This window comes from Xiphias gladius, chromosome 22, assembly GCF_016859285.1.
Source record: "Xiphias gladius isolate SHS-SW01 ecotype Sanya breed wild chromosome 22, ASM1685928v1, whole genome shotgun sequence".
Lineage (NCBI taxonomy): Eukaryota > Metazoa > Chordata > Actinopteri > Istiophoriformes > Xiphiidae > Xiphias > Xiphias gladius.
In genome coordinates, this window is record NC_053421.1 from 16,806,636 (window position 1) to 16,829,145 (window position 22,510).

The 22,510-nt window shown below is 41.5% G+C and overlaps 2 protein-coding genes across 8 annotated transcripts; both read left to right on the forward strand.

The window, feature by feature from the left end:
• Positions 1–337: 337 nt before the first annotated feature.
• l3mbtl1b (L3MBTL histone methyl-lysine binding protein 1b) lies at positions 338–12,451 on the forward strand. 5 transcript variants are annotated; one of them, XM_040118252.1, is made up of 23 exons: positions 338–1,035; positions 1,346–1,530; positions 2,490–2,625; positions 3,009–3,204; positions 3,342–3,540; positions 3,659–3,788; positions 4,009–4,060; positions 4,687–4,781; positions 4,902–5,006; positions 5,121–5,256; positions 5,380–5,471; positions 5,592–5,743; positions 6,026–6,129; positions 6,509–6,594; positions 6,702–6,812; positions 6,905–7,019; positions 7,287–7,386; positions 8,031–8,225; positions 8,343–8,444; positions 8,555–8,619; positions 8,721–8,893; positions 9,169–9,231; positions 10,939–12,451. In XM_040118252.1, exons 3-23 carry the CDS (start codon positions 2,515–2,517, stop codon positions 11,065–11,067), a joined length of 2,511 nt encoding a protein of 836 aa, XP_039974186.1. In that variant the 5' UTR covers positions 338–1,035; positions 1,346–1,530; positions 2,490–2,514; the 3' UTR covers positions 11,068–12,451. The 5 variants fall into 5 exon arrangements, with proteins under 5 accessions (XP_039974186.1, XP_039974185.1, XP_039974189.1 ...); XM_040118251.1 differs by lacking the exon at positions 1,346–1,530; XM_040118255.1 differs by lacking the exon at positions 1,346–1,530 and having other exon boundaries at positions 6,026–6,102.
• Positions 12,452–14,603: 2,152 nt separating this feature from the next.
• Positions 14,604–22,507, forward strand: LOC120784435 (transmembrane protein 200B). 3 transcript variants are annotated; one of them, XR_005706437.1, is made up of 4 exons: positions 14,604–14,903; positions 15,546–16,611; positions 21,519–21,686; positions 21,827–22,507. XR_005706437.1 is itself a non-coding variant. In XM_040118266.1 (2 exons), the coding sequence occupies exon 2, from the start codon at positions 15,560–15,562 to the stop codon at positions 16,235–16,237; it is 678 nt and encodes a 225-aa protein (XP_039974200.1). In that variant the 5' UTR covers positions 14,604–14,903; positions 15,546–15,559; the 3' UTR covers positions 16,238–18,062. The 3 variants fall into 3 exon arrangements, 1 of the variants encoding a protein (XP_039974200.1); XR_005706438.1 differs by having other exon boundaries at positions 21,519–21,653; XM_040118266.1 differs by lacking the exons at positions 21,519–21,686; positions 21,827–22,507 and having other exon boundaries at positions 15,546–18,062.
• Positions 22,508–22,510: the final 3 nt, after the last annotated feature.

Sequence of the window (22,510 nt, forward strand, 5' to 3'; positions counted from 1 at the left end):
GGTACTGTCTATTTTCAGGGAAATTAGGGCGAAGACGGCGAGATCTGTATCCTATTATTACCGGACGAACCATAGCCGCCCAATGTGGGAGGGATTGAATACTGCAGGTTAGCTGGAGATAATTTGGTTGAACATGAGCATGTGGACCACCAGCGACCCAAGAAACACTCCAGATTCACCAGACAAGGAATAAGTTCCCTATAGAAATTCCGTGACTGACTTTAAATGGATTAGCAGTCACAGTAAAATCATAAACCACACATCAAGTAGCCTTGAAGTGTCATAAGAGGTGGTACCATAGCACACGGTGCAGTGGCTTCTTGGTTGATGAATTTCAGCCAAAATCCAACCCTGTTGGCGTATTTTAGCATATTAGACGTAGTGTTTCGCTAATGTTAGATTAGGAATGTGTGTATGTGCGTATTTGTCGTGTCCGACTTCATTTAACGTTGCTGGTGGTTTTTTCACATTAGCCCACATAACTGTGGATGTGTTGGAAGAGTCGAGCCGGTCCAGACTCTTGTGTAGCGACGTATTCGGATGATTTTGGTCGGAAATGGCACTTCGGGTGATTTTACAGGGCTGAGTATTTAATCCTACACTTAGCAGCGGCGTGTACAAACTGATTATCGCCTGTGCTCGAATGGTGTGCATATAAACTGGCCATCAAACGATCGCAGGGGGTTTTAAACCAGGGAGAAAACAGCCGGTTTGCACACGGATGAACCGACCGCTCCTGGACGTTAATGGGAGACACTGCGGTCCCTGCGCTCCGCTGATACACAGTCTCACTTCTTTGAGGGGTGGTGGTTCTGAGGCTGTTAGGGGCAAAGGGTGAAACATGAACCCCGGTAGTATTCGTTATATCGGCAGTGAACTGAGTTTTGGGCGTGTTATGAGTGCACACAGGCCTGGTATTGACCACCGATACTGAACTGAACTTTTCCGAGACCCAAAGTTGTCAGGCAGCGCATCTTACACGCATGCGCATCCCTCTTCTATCCAGCTCTAAATAAGAGTTAAAACAGAAACGAGGTGAGTTCCACATTTTTAAACAATACGGGCGTTAATACTCATTTGTTGCCCTTAACAGTGGCAAAATTTGAAAAACCGACCTTCGTTTTGCTAATTGGGGTTAGTTCACATTAATTCCACTCTGATTTAAAACGGCGAGAATAAATCGTTTTTTTCAAGTTTCTATTGAAGAAATTAGTCAAGCAACAATGTTGAAGCTCGTAACAGGAGCGTCGTGTTATTGCGAGTGTGTGCGATGTTATGCGAAATATTTGCGTTTGACAAAATGCGTTTTCCTATTGTTATTAACCGGGAAACTTATTTATTACAGATTGTCCTTAGCTGGCTGCATCCAGTCACAATGCTACGGCTAGCCGTGTAGCTATCCTCCGTTCAGCTGGACGGAGTGGAGCTAGCTGACTGTTAGCTTCATGTCAGCGCTAGCTAGCAACCTGGGCTGACATTCCGTGACAAGGGGAAAGTGAAGAAAATACCCAGAGTGAAGGAAAACACAAAGTCAGGAAATTACACAGCACGCATTTGCTTTTGTTCGATGCGTAGAGGCTTTGCACGATTTGTTTAAATTGGTAACTTGAGTAATTTACATAGTTTAAACGTGTTAGTGGCCTCTTCCTATGCTCCGCCATTTTGTATAAGACGAATGCTAATCATGGGCGCTCTTACATACACTTTATTTATGGCCAGAATAAAACTGAGGTATGAAGTGCAAAGTCAAACTTAATCAAGATCCATTAGCTTGTGCTGTTGTTTACTTTTCACATGGTTATGACCACCGTGCAAACATAAAATACCACCTTAATTCAGTGTTGAACATGCGTCAACAGTAAAACGTTATATCGTAATATTAGTCGGATTAAAACGTTTTTAAGTTTGGCCAGTCAGTGCAGAAAACAGTGTTCTCCTTAAATTTGATAAACAAAATACCTTCTCCCTTGTTCATGACCAGGCAAACAGCCGGTTTTAGGAGATACTGTTAAAACAAGGAAAAGATGAACTTATGTGGTTAAGTTAAAGTTGAGACATCTTTCCTCATGTTTGTGAATGATCTTGATGAAGGTTCACCCTAATGAGGCCGTTTGTGCACGTATTTCACCGCTAGTTGACCAGCAAAACAATATTATTATTGACTGTTTTGTCTGAAATCGAAGTGCATGGTGTACCCTGCAAGCCAGCACACAGTCGCCATCTGGCGGTGATGCTGCGTGTTGCTGTTTACAAGTGCAGGTAGAAAATTCATTTGTAGTTGGAAGCATAGCGTTGGTAAACAGCACGGGGGATGATATGTCACTGGGGATTATCACACACAGTCAACACAATAGACAAATATAATGACATAAAGTCATAAGTGTGGACTGACCCTATTTATTCCACTTGCATTATATCTATTGAGCATTTATGATGTTTTTGTGTCAATATATGACAGTGTCTTTGATCTGACTCTTATGTTCTCGCAGGTTAGGGGATATTAGAGGAGTGGGAATGACTGACACTCCACCCAGTGATGGCCCCTCCCAGGGAGCGGACTTTGACATGATGGCTGCTCTGGACTGGAAGGATGGTATCGCCACGCTGCCAGGCAGCGACATCAGGGTATATGAGAGATCTGTTTGTGTTCTTGTCCAAGATCATCCTTCACTTTCTAAATGTTTGTTTACATGTCTCTGATTACACTCAGATTTGTAACGGCAGGCCTTCCCGCAGTGTTTTATAGTAGAAGTGGGCCACCTTGCTTGAAATAAACACCACCTCTGCAAGCATCATAGACGATTAACACATTTTTAAAAGATAAAACGTAAACCTTCAGGGGAAAAAGAGGAGAAATGACAAAGTTAAGTAGTGTGGCTATTGGTAAGACTGTCATTTGGAGACAAGCTGAATAAGAATGGTATCATCAGAATCATCATCACCTCGGCCCACCAGTTTCCGAGGAAACGCTGATGAGCATTTCTGTTTTTTGTCCTTGTGTCTTTCAGTTCCGCATGACAGAGTTTGGGACTCTTGAGATTGTCACAGACCTAGAGGTCAAAGGCCAGGAGGCAGAGCCTAACCGTGAGACCTTGGACCCAGCTCAATCTCACACTCCCACCCCTCCTCCAGAGGGCCAGTCACAGACCGGCATAGCCAAAGCTCCAGCCAATCAGAGCCAGCCAGGATCTTCTCATGGTAAAGGTATGACAGCACATTTTTAACCCTTACTATACCGTTATTATAAAGAAGAACAGTGTTTATTTTTAATGATCTACCCATGTTTTGTACAGTGAACAGCCTCAGTTTCAGCCCCTTTTTTCTTCTTCTCTGTCCTCTAGCTCCTGGTCCTGTACCACTCTCCTTAGAAGAGGGCCCCAGCGTGGAAGTTGGTCCCAGTGTTGAAGTTGGCTCTAGTGCCGACATGGGGCCAAATGGGGAGCCGTCAAGGTGCCGTGCCTGTGGTGGCCGTGTTTCCCAGGATGCCCTCTTTCAGGGCAAATTCTGTAGCTCCATTTGTGCACAGCCCTCCAGTGGCAGGTAAAATCACACACTTTGAATTCTCTAACACCTCTTTCTTGTCCTTCAGATAATTTTGTTTTTTTCTTCTAATTAGTCATGAGCCAAATCAGTCTTTTTTTATTTTATTTTTTTAAAGATCGTCTCCAGGGGAAGCACGGGAGAGTCAGGCAGTTGAAGGGGAGAGGCTTGGTAAACGTGTGCGCAAAAAGAGGAAGATCTACATGGATTCTGGTGACGAAGAGGAAGACAACCAAGAGGAACCAGAGGTGAGGAGGATACTCTTAGCATTTGTGACTAGTGTTGTTAACTTCCAGAGCTACTGGCCACTCAGGTGTTTAGAACCGTTTTGCAAACAAAATATCATCCTCTGGAAATTTTCCATTCTTATCGTACATCTTTAAGTTGAGAAAACACACAGGAAGGGTGAAGGAAAAAAAGTTGATGGCACTGATTATTGACACGTTTCTTTCATTTCACCTTTTGTAGGAAAAGGCCAAGACTACCAAAGGCAGGAGAGGTGCCAAAATTGCTAAACTGGGTATGTTAGACTGCTGCCACTCTAAGAGGAAGGAGGGATGGAGAGAGTTGCTTTCCTGTCTCACAGTGTCTCTACATCCTATGAAATTGTTTAAATGTCTGACATTGATACCTAAATTCAAGGCCTTAAAGGGTCTTGGACAGAATTAAAAACAATATTTCTTAAATTCAGTTCATTGGTCTTAAAATGTTGCAGTTTATTGTTGTAATTTATTGTTGCACTGTTCTTCTGGTGAGTAATTAAACCAGTGTTGAAGACTGTCATCTCATATATCACCAGTAAACCAGTTTTATTTTCAAATATTGTAGCATAGATGAAAATCTGTCTTATTTTCTAATTGTGATTTAAAATGTATTAACTCTAATTTAACCCTGTGTCTGTAAGTGTGACAGTAGACAAGAATGAATGAGAGCTGATATACATTGGGTTAGGTGCTATGTATTAATATTTCTGTGCATTTTCACATGTACACGAAATACATAGTTATAAATTAAAACTTTTTTTTTCAATTATCTGGTGAACCCTCATGCCACGATTTAAGAAGGGCTGATCTGAATAAAATAATCCTTTTAAACTGGGTGAAGAGGTATATAATGTATGCATAATGTTTTATTGCCCATCCTCAGTGACTGCCCCTCCCAATAAGAAGCGTGCATGGAGTTGGCCTGCTTACCTTGAAGAGGAGAGGGCCATTGCTGCTCCTGTTAAACTATTCAAAGAGGTATAATTCTCCATATACACCTTCCGCCTTAATGTTGTCTAGTATAACCACATGTTTTTGTTTTTGTTCATCTGGTGTCTGTTAAACTGAACTGTGCTGCGATGTACATTTCTCTCGCAGCATCAGTCGTTTCCCCAAAGCAGGAATAGTTTTAAGGTGGGGATGAAGCTGGAAGGACTGGACCCATCTCATCCGTCTCTGTTCTGTGTGCTCACTGTCGCAGAGGTACGGGTGATAATGTTTGTATATGGCTTTGATTCAGCCGAAGACTATGTATGTCTTTATCCTTGTCTTTGTTATTTGTCCTGAATATATGCCTGGTGTCTTTTTGCCTCTCAGATCCAGGGTTACAGAGTAAGGCTTCATTTTGATGGTTACCCAGAATGCTATGACTTCTGGGCCAACGCTGACTCGTGGGATTTGAAACCAGCTGGCTGGTGTGAGAAGAACGGACACAAGTTATTGTTGCCTAAAGGTAGATGCAAAATCGCTGACCAAACACAGCGTATCTGTGAATTTACAAATAAACATATCACTGGATATGAAACATTTTTTGTAAATATTAGTGGCAACCTTCTTGACTAAGTCTGTCTTGTAGGTTGTAAGGATGGAGAGTTTAACTGGAGCATGTATGTGAAGAACTGTAGGGGTCAACTGGCCCCAAAACACCTTTTCAAAAGCCTCAACACAGTGAGTATCAACCACACAATCGTACTCTCTGAAGCCATCGGATCGTTATTTAATTCAGGGACTTTATATGCAATGTGTATACACAGGCTAAATGTTTATATTTTAATATTTTTCTTTCAGTCTGTGACTCCGTCTGGATTTAGAGCAGGGATGAAGCTGGAGGCGGTCGACAGGAAGAACCCTTCATTGATCTGTGTAGCAACCATTGCTGCTGTTGTCGATAACCGCCTGCTCATTCACTTTGACAATTGGGATGACACATATGATTACTGGTGAGCGTCTGGTTTAAGACTGAAAGAACGGGGATGATCCAAAGATGCTCCGTAGTCCACTAGGAGGTAGCTTGAAATCTAGTGAAATCCGCGGTAGTAAAACGTCTACACGGCTTCTCTATTATGCTGATGTAGTGTGGGAAGACAGAGTATGAAAAGATACTGGAAATACATGTGATAAGGTTTTCGAAAAGTTTGGAAATTAAACAAAACTGGTAAACTGGACAGATAGTGGACACATTTACATACACTGTGTTCACCTGTGTATTGTTATGTGTTAAGGTGTGATGCCAGCAGTCCATACATTCATCCTGTGGGGTACTGTGAAGAGGCTGAGCTAACTCTGACCACTCCAGCTGGTAAGACACAGACCAAGACACATGTGGGTCAGTATAAACTACTTTAATATACTATAGGGCCCAGCTAATGTAGGAGCTAATGTTATCAGAGATATATGCTAATTAAGAATTTGATTCTGCTGATAAAGCTGATTTTTTTTTTTTTTTTGCCATAGATGTATTTTTCTATAGAAAGTAATTTACGCTTTTCTGATATTTTTTCCAAATTTTGTTACTGCTGTAAGAAAGAATAACACAAAACTCTTAAGTAAATATGTTCAAGCTAATTTTACAGTACAGTAATGGTGAAATGCATGTGGATACCCAGATTCTCTAATTTTTGATATACCATAATAGTGTCTGTGTTAATGTGTGGACTGTCTTGAGTGATTGATGCAGCTAAGGAGTCTTTATTTCATCTCCTTAGAATATAAGCAACCGAAGAGTTTCTCATGGGAGAAATACCTGGAAGAGACAGGAACACAGGCTGCTCCTGCTCGGGCTTTCAAACCCGTAGGATTTACGCACACAATTATACTAGTACACAAAGATTTATAGTACTGTATGTACTGCATTAGCCTGTATAAAGTCCTTATATTTATTATGCTCTGTGTTTGCAGCGACCTCCACATGGATTCCAGATTGGGATGAAAGTGGAAGCTGTCGATAAGAGGAACCCCATGCTCATCCGCGTTGTAACCATTGCAGACACAGAGGACCACCGGTTGAAGGTACGGCATGTCTCCTCGCCAAGATGTTCTTTGACTCGACTCTGCACTCAGATTGTGTGTAATTTGCTGTCTTCCCTTTTTTTCTCCTTTAGCTCCATTTTGATGGCTGGAGTTCAGAGTATGACTACTGGGTGGAGACAGACTGCCCCGATCTGCACCCTGTAGGGTGGTGTCAGAAAACTGGACACCCACTACAGTACCCTAACGGTGAGAGACACTTTGGCTCTCCCCGTCTGTCCTGCCTGGTATTCAGTGAGGGCAGTTGAGTTTTCTTAGGAGAGGGATCAAAAATTGTAATTTCAACAAATGAGCCAGCTGAGTTTGTCTCTGCCTTCATAAACGTCTTTGTGTGGTGGGAGGAATCTGTATCGAATTCAAAAAAGAAATGGACTTGTAGTTGTTTCCATAGCTGTATTAACACTTCCTAGTGTGTGTGTGTGTGTGTGTGTGTGTGTGTTTGTGTCTGTGTTTCAGGGTCCAGTGATTTATTGACTGCCCCAGGACAAGGATGTCCTACCCCAGGGTGCAACGGGGTTGGCCACATCAGAGGACCTCGCTACGGGACCCACTACACGTTAGTAGCATATACTCAGTTTTGTGCTTTCACAGTCTGTCTTCTTTTCCTCTCTTACTCTGTTTCATAATACTACTCCATTTATCATTTCATGGCATAAAAATATTTTCACCCCACCCCCCTTTTATCCCGGTGAATTTACTACTGTTACCTAACACACCTTGCTGCAGTCCTACTCTTAAAATCATTTTCATTAATAAATTGTAATTTAAATCCTCCACTTTTGAAAGTGATGTCTGAAAAATCCAAATTTTCTACGTTTTATTTCAGCTTCTGCATATCCTATCAGTATTGTTATAACAGCGCTTTACTGAGAATTATTTTCAAATGGTTAAAATTTCATGTCTTCATGTTTTATCAATGTCTCAGGACTATGTATGTAATAAGTATAAAAGTAGAAGAAAGAGTGTAAGTGTTCTTAAATGTCATTTGTACTTGAGTGGGCTGCCGGCAGCGTAAATGTGTTGCGCGTGTGTATGTGTGTCGGAGATTTGAATCTTTAAGGTTAAGGTGTTTTTTTGTAGCTGCTTTTCCTTCCTGATTGTTGTAACCCGTTAAATTGTTTCATTCACAGTTATGAAATTACTGTTTCTGAAATGTTCACTTTATGTATGGGTTAAGTTTGTGTGTCTTGGTGTTTGCAGTCAGGTGAGCTGTCCTTATTCTGAGATGAATCTGAACAAGGAGGGCTTGCTGCCAGATCGCCTCAGCGGAGAACGACCTCTCACCCTCAGTGGACTTCATCCTCGTGGGCGACGCCCCGATCCTCACACGAACACTTCGACTCAGACCTCTTCACCGCCCGAGCATCTTGAAGGAGCCGAGGACTCCCACAACAGGTTTGCTGCTGAACACATACGAGGCTGACTAATACTCCCAGGAGGACTCCTATTAGTGTTTTGCATGCAACTCTATCCTGTGGTCGGTACCTGAGAGCGGGTTATCTGTGTTGCTAGGAAACCAGTGGCAGTGGATGCTGAGCGTTTAGGGCGCAATAGCCAGACTGAGCCACCAGGTGGAGTCAGTGAGCAGAGCCACAATGGAACAAGGCCTAAACGGTACCAGTCATGAAACCATCACACCAAACTGTGCTGCTGAAGTTCAGTGCAGAGGATGTTGCCGAGTATTAACTACTAACTTCTAACTTGTATGTTAATGTCCTCTCCAGGACTGCTCCAGTTCCCAAATACCTGAAAATGCACTATGTTAAAGAGGAGATTGGCGACAGTAAAGGTGCGTGTGAATGTGTGTTACGTGGGATCAGATGAAACATGTAAATCACCCCCTCAGCCCCACTGACTGCTGTCTCCGCTACTCCTCTTCCCTCTCGTCAGCCTCTCCAGATGCCATCTCTCTCCAGCAGGCCCTCCACGAGTCTGTGTTCTCCCCCGGCATCTCTGCATCACCCCCCCACCGGGTGGCTCTCTGCTGGGACAAACACTGCCAGCTGCTGCCCGAGGTCCTGGGGCTGACTGCCAAGAGAGTGGCCACTTGGAGCGCTGAGGAGGTCAGACATGTTTACTCTCTCAAACTGTGTCGACAAATGAAAAGCAGACACTCCTCATTCACTTTCCCAACATGAAGGCATCTAGTTTTTTAGGGAAACTGTATGAATTATCAAGTAAGAGTTTCGGTACTCTCTTTCTGCCTGTCAGGTTAAAAACTAAGATTCAGTAAAACATGCAAGTCACTTTGATTAAGTAGTTAAACATTTATGGGTTGAAACATTGTGTTTGGCAGTTTGTCTGCAGCTGTTGGCTGTATGTTGTCTCTGTTCATCAGGTGGCCGGTTTTGTCAAAGGACTCCCTGGATGTAAAGAACATGCTGCTACATTTAAAACAGAGGTAAGCACTTTATAGCTAACTACGACTTCAATCTACTGACAAACTCAACAAGAGTTAAGATTAGCTCCGCAAATAATGATTATTTAGTGAGTATTACCTTTCAGATTATTTTTTTCAAATACTTAACTAGTTGTTTATTGCATATAATGTCAAAAATTAACAATTTCCCAGGCCCCACAGTGATGTCTTCAGATTGCTTGTTTTGGGTGTTAGCCTGGTGCCCATATTTACAAGCAGTTAATAGTTAAGATTTTTTGTTTGTTGTTTTTCTGAATCAGCGCTGTCAGTCCTTTGTCAGTTAACTGATCAATTAATCTACTAATCATTTCAAGCACTACTTGAGATTTGTGCTATAATGTCAAGCTATCAAGTCTTCAACCAGTATTAGTTTTCTGATACATCAGCCCGTTTTGGTATATTTGACATCAGTGGGAGTTTGAATGTTTAACTGTTAACTGGAAAGAGGTCATTCTCTTATTCTATCATGAAAGAACTCAGTCTGATTTGCCTCCTGTCTTGCTAACACGTCCCTCTTTATCAATGATGATAAAAAGGTACAGAGAAAATCAAGTTTTATTTGTGTGTGAGGGTTAAGGCAGTTATTTTGCACTAGAAAATAAATGTGAAGAAAACATGCTCGACTCGCATTGGTGCTAGATCTTGAAAACTGATACATAATCACAGACGTACAATTTGCATTAATATACATAGCACTGACTTAATCAATACAATGTTCATTTATTTCTGCCATCTTTATTTGGTCTTCCATCTGAAATCAAGTGAGCGATAAAAGGGTCAGAAATTTCCACACATTAAATAATACTTTTTATTAAGTCACAATGTGCACACTTAGTTACCTTATTAGTGTGTTTGCTGTGCAGACATCTGTAATTTTATGCAGTTCCCTTGTGTTTTCTAGCAATTTGCATTACATTTTCATATTATTAAGGCATCCCTACAGTTTTAATGCTACCAAACGATTCATATGTCAAAACATTGGTAATATTTTGTAGATACACAACATTAACTCTATTTAAATCCCCCCATTGAGCCCATTGTGATGACTTGTAGGGTTTGGCTATATATTGAAATTCATTAAAGACCAAGACGTGCAAGAGTGTTGTTATGCTCCCATTTGCTCCCACTGTATCTGTAACAATTCATTAAGGTCAGCAAGTTTTCATATGATTATAAAGTCACTTACATTTTCTCAAGTTTTGAATTTGCAGTATTTTTTGCTCAGGATTTAATCCAACTACGTTTTATTAAAAGGTGACAGACAGAGTTAGTGACGTGCCGGTGAACACTGGAGCATTTAGCTGCTAATGAGCCAGATCTTTCTCTCAAGAGGTGGTAGAGACCAAAAACAGAGCTAAAAGAGATGGAATATTGGACTTAAGATTCATCAAGTGGACACAAACACGACTCCAAATGAGTTGTTGCCTTGTAACTGCTGGATGTGTAAATGAATAACTGTTAGTCATATCAACTTAAGAGGCAATGATATGTCAATGTTGTGTTCCCAACTTGTTGCTGCCCATGTGGCAAAAACATCAGTTATTGCAGGTGTGAAGATGGTTTAATATGAATCAGCAGCTTCTGCTAAAAGAATCTTGGTTTTTCAGTTAAAAGTATCCAAATCTGTATTAGTCCCTAAAAAACAATGATATGGAGCTGAATCTTTTTTTTCCTTCTGCCCCTTTTTAGCAAATAGATGGCGAGGCCTTCCTGCTACTCACCCAAGCGGACATTGTCAAGATCCTGTCAATCAAGTTAGGACCCGCCTTGAAGATCTACAACTCCATCCTCATGTTGAAGAACGCGGACGAAGAGTAAGGCCTGACTCCACGAGGAATCGCTCCCTCCTCACAAGTCCCTCAGCTCTGGTTTCATCAACACTCAACTAAAGACATTTGACACAATCTGCTTCATCTGTCGATCTCTGCAACAATACAGCGACAGAGGAGGAGGAAGCCATCGTCTCGAAAACGTCCATCTTGTCCCCCCATCTCCTCTCCTCTCTCTGTGATGGACAGCACTGGTCAACCTGAGGGAGAGTTTTACATGATAGTATGAGGATTCCTTAACTTATATTGTGTTTGTTTACCGAATCATTAAAAAAAAACAAAAAAAAAACTACGGCACCTTCAAGGGTTCTTAACATTGTACAGTTTATGAATTGGATTTAGTGTCTCCATTCTGTTGCATTTCTCCTTTTGATTTAAACTGTAATGAAATGGTGCTTAAGCTCAGAGCAGATGGAACAGTGTGTTTATGCTTTGTTGCTTTTTACGTGGCAACAGAATTTTTTTTTTTTTTTTTTTTAAAGCTGCAAATACAATCGTGAGGTGCTGAAAGGTTTTTAAATGTGAAACCCGATGGAGCAGAAGCACTATGTAGTTCAGCTTTTCTCCTGTAGGTGGAGAAAGTGGACTGCTCCACAGGCTCAAAGTCAAGAGAGTTTTGTTAATTTGAAGTTGGCTGAAGCTTAGATTGAATGGGGGATGGTTAGAATTTACTGTGTGTGTGTGTGTGTGTGTGTGTGTGTGTGTGTGTGTGTGTGTGTGTGTGTGCGTGCAGATGTGACTAAGTGTGGTTGAGAAATGAGGATGTAACTTCCCAGCAGCCCATGTGTGTTACTTTTCTGGTCAAGGGATTGTTTTGTGACAAGCAGGGCTAAGGGCTAATTGTTAAATCAAGGAAACTCGCAGTCTTTTAAGGTGGAATGAAACAATGAACCAGCTCTGTTTGTCTCTATCTGCTTATTTTTGTGTCTGAATAGCACATGAATATGAATGTTACAAAAAAAACCCACAGCTTTTAGTTGTTTTGTTAATATTGATCATCTTGTTTGGTTCAAAGAACCTCTTGTCATTCACATTGTAAATAGTATACAGCTACAAAAGGACTGTCCTAGCTTCCTCCGAGAGTTTACTCCTGCTTGGTTATGCAAAGCCTTGACATCTGTCTCCTGGGAAGGACATTGTGACAGTGAACTGAAAAAATGAGCCTCAGTTCATACATAGATTTTGGGGGGAAAAAAACAAACATTGTCAGTGTCTTTGTAAATCCGCGTGCACTTCAGCAACTGTTTATATGCAAACAGCTTTTATTTATGTATTCTAATTTAAAGGGTAATGGTACGCTGTTCTGGCTCTGAGGTAGCTTTGGCTGTTCGATGGAACGTGTCAATGGGTGAAAATAAATGAGATGCACACTGCCTGCTGTCCTCAACTGACCCTTAGTCATTTCACCACACACACAAACATAATCTAAAACTGTGGAAATTTTTGAGGCACAGTCGTTTGAGAAAACAGTCACAACTCAAGGTCCACCTACTAGCTTTCTCTGGAACGTTTAACAGACCCATGGACCTCAGAAGCAAACGGGAGTTTTTCCTCCTCAGTTTTCGTGATGATAAATCTGTTGACATTTGAGCTCAGTAGTTGCTGTACTTTAACTGATAGTACTTTTAGGACATTTAATGGGTGTTGCGTTAAAAGTACCCCAGTGAATTTTGTACTGCACTTAAAATAATTACTACTTTTTACAAAGTACTTGCATTTGAGTATTTTGTTTTAATGTTACTTTACACTTCTACTCCACTATAATTCAAAGGAGAATATCACACTTTTTACTCCACTACATTTATGAGACAGCTCTGGTTACAAGTTATGTTTCAGATTTTACCTACACTCATATATGATAAGCCTGTTTAATATAATGAAATCCTAAAGATGAAACCAGTGGTTTCATTGTAATAACTGCTTGAGGCCGAAGTCCATTAACAAATAAAAATTAATGTATCAGAGCTTTGTTTTTTCTTCTTTCCTCTCTAATTGATCATGTCATGATCCCTCAGCTTTATCTTATCTGGAAGAGCCTGACCCCTAGGTTGGGAAGCACTGGACTAAACTAGCTAACTGTGTATAAGGTATTTAAAACTAGCTCCACCTTGAGCAGATACAGCATTAAAATGCTACTTACTCATCGATGCAGCACTTTTAGGAGTTTTTATCTTCAGTTGTTTTTCCACCAAGACTTCTACTTGTAATTGAGTGTTTCTACAGTGTGGTATTGTTACTTACCATTTAGATTACAAGTAACAATAATGAAAACCAAGTAGTGTTTGAAACCACTTGCTGTGTTTTAGAAGTTTGAAATTTTCTTTCTATGGTTCCATCCAGCCATTGACATCCATTCATTTCTGTGCATTGGGAAAATTAGGTTGCAGACTCTCAAAACATGTTAGAGAATCCATCACAGTGAACATAAAGTTTGTATCAGATTACATTGTAATTATGAGGTAATTCACTATAGACTTTTCAAATCAATCTGCACTTGAACTTCCCAGCATCAATAGGACCAAGATAAAATTTACAGTTAAAAAAAAAACAAGGGCTGATGAGTATAATTCCTTGTGTGCATGTTCTCAGTCATTCATTTTACTTTACTGTCAATTGCTGAATCCACACTGAGTACAGAGGTACCTGGATTTAAGCCAGTGCAATTATCCAAAAATGCAGCAAACAAAAGATGTATATTCATTTTTATCAATTTAAAAAAATATACATTTTAAACCTTTAAAACGTTAAAGATTGAATATTTCACCTTAAAAAAGATGACTAATTTACCATTGTATCAGTATAAAGTAATACCTGTAACATCAGTACACCATGGCCTACGGCTATGTAGTCATGTTTTTTGTTCAAAAAAAAAGCTCTAAACTTAAAAATTAGCGCATTTCAAGGGTTGTGGCCCACATTTGCTGTGAAATGATAGTAAGTTGGCTTTTTGGAGACAGCATGCTGCAGTGTGGTCACGAATCATCATGAGACTGAAAACTGGCTTGTGTGTACATGACCTATATGCAGTAGGTCATGTATAAACTGAATGGCACCATTGGTCCATACATATATACTATATAGTCTATATATATATATATATATATATATATATATATATATATATATATATATATATACACACACACACACACACACACACACATGAAACGTTTTTTTATGGCTGATGTTGTGGCTGATCAGTGTATGAATTAGTGGTGTGAATTATTACTACTTCTTCTTCTTCTTTTTTTTTTACATTTTGTGCAGGCTGTTTACTGTATGTTAGGTTTCTGGTGGAGGAATGCGGCTGCTCCTTGACTAACTTTAACTCTTTCTTTTAAAAACATTTGATGGCTGGCGATCACTAAGAATAACTGGGCTCACCGTGGGACTGGCCTGGACCAGCCACAGATTCCCACGACCCCTCCTCTACGCACACACACACACACACACACACACACACACACGCAGAAACACACAGACACACACACACACACACAAACCAAAACACGGGCTGCATAGGCGCACAAGCAGTGAGTAGACGGAGAGAGCAGAGAGCAGCTTTGCACCACTTTTACCAGGACTGTACCATGAAAGCCTCATTTCAGGCTCGGCAGCAGCCGCCGTGGCGCCAGCTCGCACAGTAAAGGCGAGGATGAAAAAACGCCTTGATCTGCAGGAATTAGGTGAAAGTGGGGATTTACCCGCGAGTGGAAGTGGCGGAGAAGATACACGGAGGAGCGGGAGGAATAACGAAACTCGGTGTTATTTGTTTTGATAATGCCGAGGAGCCAGTGTCTGCTTCGGATTTACGTCCAAAACAAGGCAAGTACTCCATCTGATTTCTTACTGACTGCTCTAAAATAACCGGGCAGCGAACTGCAGTGAATCAAGCAGTGAATTCAAATATAGGATTAAAGATGCATGCGCTAAAAGCACTTATAAAATCTGTCTCGATGGGTAATTTATCATTTTCGTCTGCGTCCTGTTTGAAACTCGTCATGTTCACTTGCTCGGGGGGAAATTAAATTATGAGTTCAGTTGGAGCAATTAACGTGACTCCATTGCCGTGACTGCAGTGAGATCGTGAAGTGAAACCACAGGGTCCTGAGAGGGGTCAGTCGTATTCTACACCCGTGATGGTGAGCGAGCGGTTCAGTAACAGTTCAGCCCGGGTTCGGAGGGGCTGCTGCGGGGCCCAGAGCGCGCGCGCGCGTGTGTGTGTGTGTGTGTGTGTGTTGCTCCACAGAGACACCGGAGGAGCTGCAGAAGGGTTGGCATCTCATTAACTCAGCCACATGTCTTATTAAAGCAGCTATTTCCTGTTGTGTGCAATGCAGAGTAAACTCTCTTCTCTCCAGCATCCCCAGCACTCAGCCCGTCTGATGCCACAGGCAACCCTCTCTTGTGTAATGCTCACGTTTCTGCTCTTGGTCTTCTCTTCTGTGTCTTCTTCTCTCTGTTCAGTCTGAAGCCAGAGGATGACAGCAGCCAGTCCAGTCTGCAGCCCCGCTTGCTCCCGCTCTACCCAGTCCTCACCTGTCTGCTTCCCAGCATGCCACCGACACCCGAGAGAAGGCGAGGGCCTCAAGACCAAACTGCACCTGCACTCTGCCCCAGGTGTGTGGCTTCTGCTGGGTGTAATGGTTGTTCTGGTGGGGATGAGCGTGGCAGTGGCGGGCTACGTATCCGCAGCACCAAAGTCTGTGGACGGCAGCCGCAAAACCCCCGCTGAGAGGATGAAACTGACCGGGCCCGTGATCATGGGAGTGGGTCTGTTCATCTTCATCTGCGCCGCCACGCTGCTGTACGAGAACCGGGACCGCGACGTCCTCAGACGTGAGACACCCGATGACCTCGAGGATCTGAAGGGAGGGAACGGCTGGGAGGATTTGCAGGAGCAGCCCAGCTTCGGCTGCCATGAGCAGTGGGAGTGTAAAGATGGAGAGCAGGGGTCCTGGGCCACTCCAGACCACACACTCCCCCTCTCAAACCAGAACCCGGGCCCTCCTCTTCCTTCTTCTCTGCCTAGCACCAACAGAAACAACATCAGCAGCAGACCACCACTGCTGCCTCCTCCAGATGCAGGAGGCGGAGATGAGGAGAAGGTGGACAGAAAGGAGGAGGAGAAGCGGGGCAAGTTAACCGCGCCGGCCTAAGTCCTGCATCACAGGGAGCCGACTCCTCAACCTCCTTCCCCCTGCTTGTCCATCTCTCACTCCTCCGTCTACTCAGACCCCTGCAGCTCTAGTGAGATCCACTTCAACACTCGGACAGACTCTTCTCTGCGGCCTCGACACTGAACCTCCTACTGGTTCAACTTCTGCTGTCTCATAAAATATGCATGATGAGATGCATTTTAAAGTTTCACGTGCAGAAACACAGTAAAGACAAGACTATGCATTCCTCAATACACAGATTAAATGTTTGTCAGTATGTTTTAGTGCCTCCGAGTGGAGCAGAGGCTCTGAGTCACTGTCTATGAAGGATGTTTTTGTCCTACATCGTTCTCTGACTCACCCACATTTGAAAGGTTGGCTCTATGCTGTTTGATGTCAACTCACCATGTTGTTGTCTTTGAACTCACCCATGCCCAAAAGTCCTTAAACCCACCACTTGTTTGACCATATTTGGACATGAGGAGGATTGCTGAAAAGTTATTTGGGTGCCATACTCGGTCTTGGCTTTCTCTATCTCACACAAACACACACACGCACGCACGCACGCACACTAGCACGCACGGACGCGTGCACACACACACACACACACACACACACACACACACACACACACACACACACACACACACACACATCCCTGCAGAGTCAACATTTCCTTGCTGGAGAGGTTCAGTTAAGAGGATGAGCCAGATTAGGTCTCAAATGAGTCTTTATCTAATCTCACACATACTGTAATCTACTCTTTGTCTGAGGAAATTGTGTCTCGGTATAAACAGGAGAAGCACGAGGCCACACTCCGCTCACTGGACACCTACAGCCAAGCTATAAATACCAGCCGGTGCTTTGTACACATGCAATTGTGGGACTCGAGTTCTAAATTTTTTTTATTGTAATTCAACTTTTTGAAATTATTATTTACAGCATCAGCTGCTCTCCTTTCTCGAGGGTGGTGAGGTGAGATTTTAAAGAATTTGGATAGACTTAAAAAAAAGAAAGAAGCCCAATCTGGTGAGGCTGGTATGAGTTATTCCTGATTCATCTGAACTGAGAAAAGTGGTCCTGTGAGTCAAGTAACCGAAGCCTCATTCTCCCACCATCCCGACCTTTCATCTCCTCTCTCTTTATCATCTGATTCCTACGCTTTATTCAAATCCTCCATCCTCCGTTTCAATCCTTGGCGTCTGCAAAACAGCAAAATAAAGAAAATAGGGCAACACAATGCAGAGAAAATGTTAGCAGTCGGAGAGGTAGGGGGTAGGTTTTTAATTATTGCCAAAATTTTCTCCCGCAGCCTCTAATCACACCGGGGATCAGTCTGAAGGTTTTCGTAGGTGCTTAAGGACTGTAGATTATTTCCTTGTTGTTTGGGCCCATGCTGGAGTCCTGCCATCCAAATGAAGCCTGAGATTTTAAGTAATTTGCAGCCACACATTTCACTCACTAAAAACAGCACACTTCTCTTTCTCTCACACAAGCTCAGCCGAGGGTTTTGTGTAGGTACAGTATGCTGTTTTAAGATGTATATTTCAGTAGTGGGGATGAGTTGGGAAGATGCGACTGAATCTTGACTGGCTCTTGCAACGAGCTGCAAGCAGCCTCCTTCGCACTTGCGGCTCAGAAAAGCAGCTCCCTCCTCATCCCTCACACATACACCAGTCCTTCTCAGTGTCAGATGCTGTGATGTGTTTACGTTTAGAAGGAAAATGCTGGATTGTAGAGCTGCAACTAATTATTACTTTCATTACTGATTAATCTGCTGATTATATTCCTTATTATTGTCAATTTTTTTTTCGTCTACACCAGCAGTTTATTAGGTACACCTACTAACTAAAACAGTTAAAACTAACAGTCCTGCAATAAATCCTCCCTCATGAAGGTTATAATGTTCAGTTTTTGTTGAAACTGTTTTAGAGAGGTTCCGACTCAACTGCCTGATCATTTTGGAGGGTGCAGTTTCTGTTACACTCACAGCTTTGTCTATTATTTAATTAAACCCATTTATATCAATATGGGCTGGTTAAATACAAGAAACACCTCTTTGTAGACTGCAGTAAGTTCAACAGCACTGCAAACTGAAGATGATGCCAGAAGAAAGCTTTCAGAAAATAGCGACAATGGCGCATGACAATTTCCCAGATCACAAAAAGTGATGTCTTCAGATTGCTCGTCCAGTTTTAACAGTCAGAAAACTCAAGGATGTTAAGTTTACCACGATATAAGAGTAATACAAGCGACAAATCCTCACATTTGAGAGGTTTTGCTAAAAAAAAAAGAAAAAAAGATTAATACGAGTAATCGATGATCAAAATAGTTGCAAATCAACTGAACCAGTAGCAGGAATAATTTTGCTCCTGTTTCTTAATATACATGTTGCAAATAGAGTTTGATTTACCAAGAATTAATCCTGATGACCAAATTACATTTAGATGTGAAATCGCTTTGAATCTGACACTTAACTGACCAGAGGGAATTTACATTTCTTTAAACACACACACACACATCACTGCAGCAACAGAGAATTCAAGAAAGCTGAGGTTTCTCATGTGTACGCCAGTGTTACATAATTCAGCGACACACGTTTTATGCTGCAATGAGAATATAACTGAATCAAATCCCCTCCTCTGAGACAGCGCTGTGTGTGGTTGTGCGTGTGTGTGTGTGTGTGAGTGTGTGTGTGTGTGCATTGATACATATCTGAGCAGACGGGCGGGAAGCTGTAAGCTGCTTAACCCTGCGCTGACTCAGGAAACATGCAATTTCTCTGTTCCTTAAGAGAGAGAGAGAGGAGCTATGATCAACATTTTTTTGGTATAAAAAGATGAGAGCGACTGAGGATCAACCAGCCCGAAGACGCCAGTTTGAAAAAGTGTTTTTGAGGGGATTGACTATAGAAGTCTTCATGATGGGTTTTTAACCTTTTTGTCAACATCTAACATTAAGTAGTAAACAGAGGGATGAGTTACCAGCTTTGTTTTATATGTAACAATCACATTGTAATCTCTGTTAAAAAAGCTAATAAACCAAATGACTTTTTTTGACACTTAAGGAGACATAAAATCCTTCCTAGTTGCGAAACTCTACATCCCACCACTCTTGTCAGCTATTCCCCAAAACCTCCCCTTCTTTGATCATTTGCAGCCTTTCAGCAGCTGTGACTGGTGCAGGACCAATAGCAGGTGCATCCTGACTAATCCAATTTCAGCCCCGCTTCCGGACTCCTCAGCAGTCCTCATGGTGTAGTCAATGGAAGAAGCATCGTGCTGAAAATGAGAAAACTAATTTTCTGTGTTTTTGCCATCATGATGCTCGCACCTGCTCAAGGTAGGATGACATAGCACCGGGGTTATAGTAGGTGTACAGTAAACCCACAGTATATCCTGTTCAAAAATGTTACTGCTAGTCCAACAACAACAACTAATATAACTGGGCATAAAAATTTGATTTGAGCAACAGTTTCTTGCCGGTTTAGCAAATTTATGAATTATGTACATACAAGGATTTGATTAGTTATGAGAAAATTAATATGTATGAATTTCAAGGTGTTGTCTTTAAATGTCTTGTTTTGTTTGACCAAAATCGAAGATATTCAATTTAGTGTAAAACAAGAAAAGGCAGCAAATTTTCAAATTTAAGGAGCTTGAACTGTCAAATGTTTGGCATTTTTAGTTTATCAAACTAGTTGCTGATTAATTTTCTGTCAACTTACTAATCATTGCAGCTCTATAATAAATCCTCCCTTCCCTTCAAGGTTATACTGATTTTGTTTGAAGTATTTTAAAGAGGTGTTGCTTTATAGTCACTTTGGAGGCTGTAGTTTAGTCTACCCTCATTGATATCAATATGGTCCACAAGATATTAGAGACATATGTAACTACAGACTGCTGTACATCCTCCATAACCAACACCTCGAACAAAGACCATTTTAACCTTCATTAAAAGTAGGATTTATTGCAGGGCTGTTGTATTTGACTGCATCAGACAAGGTGTACCTAATAAACTGGCAACTGAGTATAGATTTAGACCGATGAATACTACAGGTTAGAAACACTGGTCAATAAGTGTTGTTCCCTCACAATGAGCCCCACTTCTCTGTTCTTCTGTCTGCTTGTTCACCAGAGCTAGCACTAGCTAACGAGATGAGAGGGGATGGGGATTGTGAGTCTCACCGAAACACAGCTTATGGCCCTGATGAAGAGATTAATCCTCTTCCCTGCAGCAGCCTATAGCAGCACTAAAACCAGCCACTTGGCAGCTGAACTTGTTCTGACAATGAACCCCAAACCTCAATCTCAGGCAGGGAAAAAGTGACATCCAGAATTACTTAGATACTAATATGTTGTTCTGCCCAAATGGGCTATTTCTATAGTTATTTGAATATTAAATGGCTCTGTGAAGATGAGTCTAAAATGAAGACTTTAAAGGGATTTTTAGCCACGTCTGATGAAAAGCTAGAAAACGTCCTACCGATTTCAAATTGCCAGTAAATCACGAATTTTAGGAATTAGCCTCAATGCATTTCAAGAGCTAATGTGGGATACCAGTTGTATCATTTGGGAGGGATTGTGCAGTACAGTGCGGTAGGAATTACCCTACTCCTCCAACTATGTCCTGCTGCCAACATTTTCTATTAATTCCAGGATCTGTCTGGTAGATAAAAACACGATGCTGCCTTAAGACTTGGAGCGCTCTCTGCATAACACAAGTCATCCACTCAAAAAAAACAAATTCCAGACTGCTGCAGAATAAACAAAATATTTCTGAGATACTCGAGTGCTCTGCAGAATGTGGCTCATCAGTTTGGCTTGATGTCTTCTAATAGCGCTCCATCACTTCACACATTCAGCAATCGCTGAATAATAAATGTGTCCTACAAGCTATTACATCAATGCCTCAAAATCTGAATAATCTGGCTGCCACTGCACACTGTTTATGACTATATGTCTGGTCTTATCTTATTTTAGCATTTTTAATATCGTCATGTATTTTTTTAGTATTGTTTTATCTGATGCCTGCTTTTGTATAGTTTTATCTGCAACTTTTTATCCTGCTGTCTTGGCCAGGTCTCCCTTGCAGAAGAGATTTCAAACCACATTGGGACTTATTGGGTTAAATAATGGTTAAATTAAATAAATACATATGATTTGTATCAGTCACCTTCATGTTTGTCAGGTTTCAATATGCTTCACATCATTTGCTTTTTTTATTAGAGACAGTCTCCTGTATTAAATGGTGCTGTTTCTGTGGTGTTCTTTGTGCTCAGGCGAGGAGAAGGAGCAGCCTGAGCTGCTCATGGAGTCAGTGGGATTAATGGAAGAGGAAAAGTTGCTGGAGTGTTTCCGTTGTGACCTGGGCTTCTGGGATGCCTGCTACACAACTGAAACCAACTGCAGCCTTGGTGAGCGGTGCTACACGGGTCGAGGGAAAGCAGGTGTGTTGGATAAGACTGTGTTTTTAGTCAGTTTATGTTTATTAATTAATATGTAAGCATTAGAAAATGTGGAAAGGTTATCAGGATCAACATGTTTTATTTTAATTTACTTACTGAATACCATCATCTTTTCTCTCTAGTTGATGCTCTGGATGTTAAGACTTTGGGTTGTGTGAAGGCAGAAGAGTGCGATTTGGAGACCACGGTGGAGCTCTTCCCTAACAAAACCATCTTCGTCATGACCAAACACTGCTGCGACACACCATTCTGCAACTCTGCACGCAAACTTCCTATTTACACTCTTTTGTACCTCACTGCGGCTTTTCTAACTACCTGGAACACCACTGAAGCCTCAACGGGGTCACAATAAACAACCTGCATTTTTTTATTGATCTCAAAAAGGACTGTGTTTAGTGATTCTGAAAGGACTTCAACCCTATGATACAGAAAAATCACCAGCTTTTACAGATTTTTTGCACTGTCTAACAGAACACTGAATTAGAAAACAAAATTTTTAATAATAATATGTATTAATTTGGACTCAATCTGTTTTGAGTCACATTTAATATTTTGAAATGTACATACAGTATTTAAGTTTAACAAAACACAAGAGAAAAAAACGAGCTGGTTATTTTGTTTTGCTACAGCATCAACCTTTGTAACACATGCAGGATATTAAATGTTTACGTGTTACTGTAACGGCATTCTAGTCATGTATATAGATAAATGTATCCTGTCCGGGTAGAACGTCACTTAAAGCCTGCTCGTTCCCAAAACCGACTGAAAACACTGAGGAATGAAGAAGACAAACTGACCACAGAGCT